Here is a 9,067-nt window from a genome sequence, read left to right on the forward strand (position 1 = left end):
TGGTAGTTTATTGTCAATAAAGACCATATTTATCTTCAAGTTTTGGCTGAGCCTTGTGGTGGGGTGTAGTGGTTGTTGCAATTTCTTAAGAGGAAAAAAATCCCCATTAGATTTTCCTCCCCGGCCTATCCTAACAAAGGTTTGGATATTAAACCCACCCACAGAGAACGGACCAATCTTTTTTTTGTGCGGACTTCCTTACCGCTACTGGGATTGGAATCCCATCAGTTCAAGACGGGAAATTTATTCATTTTACTTAACTCTTATTTATAAATATTTTTTGATTGACCAATCTGATATGGGACAAATAGCGATTTGATGGCTGACTTCGCTCACCCGCAAGGCTAGCCCCTCTAACTTACCCTGTCACCCACCAATAAATAAAGCGTGAAAATGTCAGTGGAGTTGTGAATAAGTTGGGCCATTGGCAATTTGTTACTTTGAATGTCCATGTAATTGTACAATGCTAGTTATTGAAAGGATGAACTTAACTGAAACTCACAAATGAGCTCATCAAATGCCAAAACCATGGAATTTGTTTTGTTTGAGCGAATGAAACGGGCATTATTCAGTTTATCTGCCATCTTCCCTCTTAAATTGTCCTTTAAAAATCATATTTGTTGTCTGCGTCTATTTCTTTTTACTTTTCCAATCCATTTTATTGGTTTAGAGCACATTTTGATCAACTTTTATGCGTATCTTAGGTTTTGGAGCAAACTTTCTTCCATATTTTTGTCAATAAGATGGAATAAATAAACGCAAATTTTGGCCCTCCCTAGTCATAAACTTTACATAGGAAAAATTTGCATTAAAGAAAAACACAATTTATCTGAAAATTTCAATGCAAATAAAAACACTAAGACTTCATATTATTTGAAGCTGGCCAAAGGGTCAAATAGTTCCACAATCAGAAAAATTGTGTTGTTGTGGCGGTTTTTTGCAATGTCGATGACGATCGTATTCAATATGCAGTTTTTTGGCAAGGGAGGCCCAAAGAAGTGGTTTCGTGAATGCACTCAAGAGCATTTATAATCAAAAAGTGCTTATCAATTTGATATTATGGCCTTGACGCGTATTAAATACTAATATTTTTATTTTCTTACTTTTTTGTATTTGGGTGCTAGGGTCGGAGAGATGAGCCTCGCCCGGCCAGCGAAGCCAACCATCACATCGTCCTTATACTTTTTCCGATAGGCAATGTCATGTCCGTATCAGTTTGGTTCTCCGTCTGTGGGTAGGGTTAGCGTCTAAAAGTTTCCTTGAGAAAGGTCGGGGAGGAGATTCGCACCAGGGATCTCTCTCGTCCAAGGAAACTGTGCAAACGACTACACCACGTCTCCTCCCGCCAGGTCTTAAAGTCACATCTCATTTGCCAATTATATGTAACCGATGTCATGATTAGTCGGGCAAACTCTAGAGTAAGTAAGTAAAGGCGCAAGAGCAAAGTTTGAACAATGAATACCAGATCTTTCTCACATAAACACCCAGATTTGGTTTAAAAAGCATAAGCCTGTTGGCATATTTTGAAAATATTCCAAGCATTTACCGTGAAGTTTATTTACATAAAAAATCAGCCATGCATGTCATCTAAGGCTTATAAAATGGTTGCCATCGTGGCCAAACTTAAATTCGATGGACTTCGAATGTTGGTCATTTCTTGCGATCAAGAGGATGTATTGTTCAAAGTATGACAAATGTGGCACTCTAAAGTTTTCGGACAAACTGACTGGGAAAGAGATCTTAGGTTGATGTGTAGTCTAAGAATTTGATCTTTGATTGGAGTCCATTGGTTCTTTTGTTCTTAACTAAACCTTTCGTCCCTTCGCAAATTAATTGTTCGCCAAAGGTCCGGACTCGTCAAGAGAAAAATATTCAGTTTTTCTTAGAATTTCGCAAGCCGAGTCTTTTTGCTAGAACTGACTGTAGTAAAAAAAAAAACAGTAGCCAAAAAGCAAAAAAAAAAAAATCAGAGGACCCAGCACTAGGAACCACTCTTGCTCCCCTACACATAAAATAGCTAGCAACACAATCCAAGCTTCGTGTTCCTGAACGAGTAAAAACATACTTCAGCCTGGGTTTAGTCAACATTAGTCTGGATTGGCTTGAATACCTCTTTACGATCCCAAATTAAACCAATTGATACGGGATACGTGCTAAAACATATATATTCAGACGTTTGACGAGATGAAATAAGAGATTACGACAATGGCTGCCTTCCACATATTGAGGTTCAAGTCTGGTTTCCCTCCCACGTCAGGGTGACTCCTGCTCGGGAATCGATATCGCAGGGTGACCCAGGGAGAGGTATCAGAGACAGTGTTGCACAATCCATAAACCTTGAAAGTGAACCTAGTATTTGGCAAATTGTTTTCGGTTCCATTAACAGTATCTGACGTCAGATCGCAGAGTTACCAGAGGCGTCTTTCTCGGGCAGCCTGTGCCAATTTTTTCGAGGATAATTGACATGGTCCGACGTGTCCATTTCACACACCTGACTCTGGTCGAGGAGAAGGAGGTTGTGCCCAAATAACTGAAATTTCCCTGCATAGCAGTTAGTTATCACTTCCACATGGTCTCATGTTTGGTCCTTCAGCACTGTAATCACTCATGTCTATTCCAGATTAGATACTCGACCAGTTTATGCATCGAAAAAGAAGATTTGCACTTTACTCATAATAAACATTCATTAAATAAAATCATAAACGAAAATGAGAGGTTGCGCATTATCTTTCTGAAACTTGCAGAGCATACCTATTGGAACGGCCCCGTTATTGCTTCTTCTTCGTCTTCTCTGTTCATGTCCTCAATAATTGCTTCATGCATTTGAACGAGTTTTCCTGGACCATTAAACAAGACAAGCTTTCCTATCATATTGAAAGTAAGCACAGAGTTTTTCGCTAATCTGTTGCAAGCTATTCCGGGACTCAAGTCAACGTTGAGAAGTGTCAAACCTTTGTTTGGTCACACGCTTTTTGCTCCCATCAGTTACACGTTTTGTCCAGCAAATTGAGCATTATATTGGATGTACATATCTGTGCGTCAGATAGCCCAAACCAGATGGGGAAGGGGCACGGTAGATTGCTAAATAATAAACTACATACATAGGGAACATGCCACGAACGCAATTCCTCCGTCGGACATTACGTGATCTGGGTCACTAATTATTAGGGGTCGGAAAGATAATTTTTAAGTTAAATTAAGTTTTCAACTATTTCGGTCTTTTTGGGGCAAAAAAAAACTTTTTCACGAATTTTAACCGTAAAATAACCTAAAACCGAGGGAGGATTTTGGTCATGTTAAGGGGAAATTTAGGAGAAATATAACAAGAAAGTTTAGGTCTACCTTGGGTGACAATGTTTGTCCCGCTCAATGATTTGTTTGACATTGATCCCCAAGCTTTCAATAAGAGTAACTGTTTAGCAATAGGGACATATGTACAAACTGATCTAACTACATATAGGGTTTGTCCTCTACGTAGATCTAGCTTCTATTGTCTAGTGGCGATTGGTAACCCTCCATCGTTTGTCCCCAAAATAATGTTCCAAAATGTACTTAAGCGCTATCCTTCGCTCAGAACCAAAACAGAGGGCTTGCTGAAGACTGGCTAGAGGCTGAGGGAAGTGGCCGAGCCTTTTGGTGTCCATCCTTGAAGCATTAGTGAGTGGAGTACGTACTTCATGTAAAAACGGCGAGCCCCTTATCGACAGACCGCCGGGCCACGGCGAAGGGCGATCTGGGATTACTGGAGTTAGTCTTCAGATGTCCAAAATGCAGAGGGTTACCAATCTCCATTAGACTTAAACGGGATCTTTCATTATATAGCGTATGGTTTTTCAATAGACCCTTTTCACGTAAAATTTGGGACTCATAATCATCAAGCAATTCTTTGAGGGCGGGGGAAGGATTTTCAGGGTTTTAAATTCAAAACCAACGAACTCCTGATGACTAACAAGAGGCCGAGGGGGCTGGGTGAGGCTTTTGGTGTCCATCCTCAAACCATTGATGAGTATGCGAGAGCGGTGAATCCCTTTACTACAGACCGAACCAAGGATAGAGATCTAGGGTAACGAGAGTCAGTCTTTAGATGGCCAAAAGGCAGAGGTTTGCCAATTTCCTTTTGACTAAAATTGGAACATTCATAGTTACATGTTAAGTTTTTCAACAGTCCCTTTTAAGAGAAATCCAAAGATTAACATCTTTAAAAACAATAATCAAGCAAATCTGACGTTAAAATCCACCATCATCATACTTAAATAACTGAACAAAACGAGCCACTTTTTGTAACTTAATGTTGTATATATTAAAACATATTATTTTGATAAAATTAGCTAACTCAAAAAGCGCCCCTGAAGTGCAAAACCTAAACCGTGTTTCGTGCAGCTTAGGAAGCCTATGAATATAGTTTTTCGTGATATTCCTTCTTTTAACCATCTGAACATTTGGATAAATGTGAGGCAGAGATTCGACGAATATCTGAAGATCGATCTGCAAAAACAAACCCTTTCAATCGATGTATCTCATCAACTAGTAGCAACATGAGTTAACTTGATTTTACATTTTAGTGTGTAGGGTCAGTTCACGTTTGATTTCCGTTGAATATATCTTTTACAATCGTCAGTTTTCTTTCTGACCTATTCTTGCATCATGCAAATATACGAAAAAGTTGATCAACAGGCTCCGAGAGCCAGAAATTTGCCGACATTTGTTCGGAATCATCAGTAGGAACTTCACTCAGCCATCCATGTCTATGTATACATTATATTCGTCTGAGTATTCACGACGGAACAATTGCCACCGTTTCGAAATTCGCAAGGAAGATTTTTCCATCATTTCTATCCTGTCAGATTAAAAGGAAGCGTCTCAAGTCATGTTAGAACATGTTGTTCTGGCAAAGTTATATTTTAACATGTATGGCGAGGACAGGATTACAAAAGATACGTTCCGTCTTACATGTTGATCTTTTTTTTTTCTTCTGCATCTGTGTTTTTTGGGGGGGGCACGGAATAATATTGATGGCGATGACTAATCGCAGACTGTAGACGAGGATTATACTAGCAGTAGTAATAATAATATTAGTTGTTGTAGCACTTGCTGTTGTGGAAATAGTAGTAATGATGATGTAGACGTTGTTGTTGTAGTAGTAGTAGTAGCAGCATCAGCAGCACGTAAATCCGCAGCAAGAAGTCCATTTTCAAAAGGGATGGGTTCCAACGCACGAATAGTCAGAGTAGTAAAATCTTGCAAAAGAGGCGTGTTTTTTGTGTATTCAGGGGGAGGGAAGGGGAAGTGACAACTGTTGGTTTTGTCAACTAGCACCAGAAGACTGCACCTCTCTTCGTGAAGCTCTCACTCTTTGTATCAAGCATCTTTCGCCACGTCAAAGTGCATGTGTAATTGTTGAAATTCGAGTCGATTAATAATAGTAATAGAAGTAGTAGTAGAAGTCGTAATAATAGTAGCAATGGTGATCATAATAATCGCATCAGAGCTAGCTATCAGGAAGATGAGGTTTTCGGCTCAACGGACGTGATAATCGAATTGCTAGACGGGGGGGCCACTTGTGCAATGATTCCGGAAGAGGTCCCGGACCCGCCTCCGTTTCCAGAAGCTAATGGAAGAGAAGGCGGTCCCGATCTGAACTTGGTTCGGAGCATTTCATAGACACTCTCAGCTTGGCTTAAATTGGTGAGGAACGGGATCAAGTCCAACAGCTCATGATCGTTCAAATCATCAAACCACGAGGCCACTGGGACCTAGAAATGAACCAGAGCCGTGCTTTAGAGGTCCTCGAGATCCAATCTGGATTCGGCGTCAGAGAAGTATTCAGTTTTCAACATCACACCGTTTTACCCTGGCAACGTTTTAAAACCGATTGCAGTCTGGAGACTAGAATACTTACTGCATTTTCTGGGTGAAAAATATAAGAGGCCGGCGAGTTGTCCACAATGATGATTTTGTGTAGTTCTCGCCCCAGCCGACTAAGATCTTTGACGTAGTTACCACGGTGAAAAACGCACGATTCCCGAAACAATCGTGCATGGAAGACATCCCATTTGTCCAGAAGATCCGCCACAGGATCCGCATACTACCAAGGCAACATCATCCAGATTACGAAAGACTTTCAGCAAATGAATGATTAAAAACAATCGCATCTTACCTTGGCCAGACTAGCAGTGAATAAGACACATTCGTAAAGCTCTCCCATGCGACAGAGGAATTCGTCGACGTGGGGACGCTTCAACACATACACTTGGTGGATTGTCCCATCAATCTCCACTGGGACTATGAAATCGGCATTACTGATAGGCTGCAAGGGTTGAGACAACGAATCACGAAGAGGTCGTGAGCAGGGATGGGTTCATCTCAATCAAATCTGGTTAGTTGGTTGTTGGTTGTCTTTGGTCTTACCTTAAATGAGCTATGCACTAACGTTTCGTCCAGGTCAATGACAATGCACTTGCGGGTGACATGTTCAGCTCTCGGATCCGACAGGAGAGGCTTGGTCCCTTTGCTATTCGAGGAGGTGTTCCCGCCACCACTTTTGAGGGGGTGTCCATCAGGGGAGGCGTCCCCTTGGTGGGACGATCCTCCGTGGCACAGGTGAGACTCATTCTCTTTGAAATCAGACTGACGCCGACCCAAGCAACAGATCAAGGAACACAGAAAATTGGAACGCCGATTCTTTTTCGTCTCTGAATGGGATCATGGAAGAAAGAAAAGGTACGAGTTGGCAAGAGAACATAATCCAGTTGAATCCACCTCACCCGGAAACCTGAGATCGAGCCAATTGGTTGGTTATTTATGGTTCTCTCTCGTTATAATTTGGTCCCTTCGAACGTTTTTGTTCGCTCAGGAGCCTTCTCTACAACAAACAATACCTCACGGATCTATGGTCTATAATAGGAACACAAATAGCAAATGAAGTCTTTCCAAGGACTAGTATTTCTGGCATTGTCATTGAGGATCATCCTTTTGGCGGAGTAATGCCGTTTGAGAGTGTTACGTAAGACTCGTCGATAATTTCTGGTGCAACTAACACAAACGGAATTACTTACATTCCATGAAGTACGACCTAGCGGTTTTGGAGAGCCTTTAAGTCACTCAGATGCGGCAAATCACAGATAAAAGAGAGGAAAATATGGCCACAAATGTCCTCACTTGATGCTGATCAGGTCGTCAATCCATCACAGCTAACGAACTGGTCGTCCATAAATTGAATTCAGGGTTGGTCGCGGGACAATCCCGAATACCCCGGAACGGGATTTTCAAGGCCAATTTTCGGGATTCCCGGGTTTTCTGGGATTTCCGGGATTTTTGAGAAGTTTCTGTATAGAGCAAGAGCTATCGAAACAGATTTCTTGTGCTAGATTTTCCACGGAAGTACATCTTAACGTTTGGGTTCATTTCTGTCCTCTTCAAAATACTCTTTGCCAAAAGAAACAGATCAGAGGCCTGCTTTTTAAAGCTCGTACCTCAGATTTCGAGGTTTGGCCGTTAACCGGTATGAAAACACACTTACGCAATACGCCAAAATGGTGAGTGAATGCTCATTCCGGGTAACGTCTAAGAAGCCTTAACTCGAGCGTTTAAAACAAAACTCGCCTCTGGACACACAATTTTGGGACCTGGACCTGGATTCTTTTCTGCTTGTATTTGTGTGCTAATCTTATACAAAAATGGGATCAACTAGTCCCATGGATTCACATCAATTAGTAACGCTTTTGACTTGGTTTCTTTTCTTTGAAAAAGTGTTTCCCAATCTGGTTGATCCTATTTCCAGCCGTTTCCAAGGCCGTTTCCACCTTGAACCCAAAAGATTTAGATAGGGTCAGTCTAACGTGTAACACCCCTCCCTAACTCGTGCTACCGAGGGCTCCATGGTCACTTCGTATTCATTGTCATTGTTCGTATTTGATTGAACTTGCTGTCAAACTCTCTTGATCCTTTGTCAACCATGTTTGAGAAGAGCGTGTCAATCAAGTGTCTCACCTTTGGGCGGGATGGAGTCCGTTCCCGAGGGCGGAGTGAGCGGCCCCGAGGCGGCTGGAGGACGATGGCTAGCGTTGTTGTACAAGGCTGTGACGGTGGTGGGCACGGGTTCTGGGGTATTCGACGCCCCGTTATTGTTCGTACTGCCGGCCACCGTGGCCACACCCGTGACAGTCGGCCCCGGCACGCCCATATTCAAGGTCACACTGGGCGTGACTCCCAAGTCCACGCTCATGCCCAAACTGACCGATTCAAGCCCACCCAGGCCGAGGGGTGGGGCTTAGGGGCGTGTCTCAGTGTCAAGGCCACGGCCCGTACACCCTCAATCCGGACTAGAACGACGGAAAGGGCGTGGAATTGAGTCGGGGCCACTCCCAGGGAGGGCAGCATCACGTCCGGAGCAACCGTGGCGCGCCCACCCCCTCGATGAGGGTGGCAGCTCGTCCAAACCAGCCAATGGGTCAGGTGGGACGGACGTGGGGTGTGGCGTGAACACGGTGGATCAATCCGGATACCCAGCCACCGTCACTACATTCTCATGGAACCCGCACGACACGCCCAAAGTAGCACTACATGTTCGACTGAAACGAGTCAGCGAAATCTTTGGAGAGTCAAGCGCCACTAAAAGTAAGAAGTATGTAAGTAAGCAAATGAGGAAGTGAGTAACTGAGTGAGTGAGTGAGTGTGCATGTAGGTATATATGTATATAAATGGATCACGGAGATTGAGGGCATTGAGGGTAAGAAGATCCCAAGTCAATGACACAGCTTGCCCGATTAGGGCTCACCCAACACAACCTGCTTTGAGTCAGACCATGAGATCTTAGCGAAAAGACCGGAAATGGAATCGATTTTGAGGCCACGAGCCAACTTCACTACATCAAAAGAGGTTACTTATGGAGTTATCAGTAGAAAAAAGGGCGTCTTGAGTTGATGAATTCGGGATTGGGCTTTTCTGACTTGTGGCCCGACTGTCAGATTGGCAGCCCTCAAGTATTGGTCCATTCCAGGGCAAAACGGCGCCTGTTGAACCCTGGGCGCCCTCTTCTCTGGCCAAATTTGCATTGAGGTGACCAGAT

General features: G+C 43.0%; 1 protein-coding gene across 1 annotated transcript; it reads right to left on the minus strand.

Annotated features, from left to right (window-relative positions):
• Positions 1–4,865: 4,865 nt before the first annotated feature.
• On the minus strand, positions 4,866–8,028 carry LOC131885181 (carboxy-terminal domain RNA polymerase II polypeptide A small phosphatase 1-like; the record flags this gene model as incomplete). The annotated part of the gene is given in 5 exon segments (XM_059233131.1): positions 4,866–5,753; positions 5,900–6,085; positions 6,158–6,307; positions 6,409–6,692; positions 7,990–8,028. Coding segments are annotated over 5 exon segments (917 nt in total), but the record flags the coding sequence as incomplete, so codon positions are not given.
• Positions 8,029–9,067: the final 1,039 nt, after the last annotated feature.

Source organism: Tigriopus californicus, chromosome 8 (assembly GCF_007210705.1).
Source record: "Tigriopus californicus strain San Diego chromosome 8, Tcal_SD_v2.1, whole genome shotgun sequence".
NCBI lineage: Eukaryota > Metazoa > Arthropoda > Copepoda > Harpacticoida > Harpacticidae > Tigriopus > Tigriopus californicus.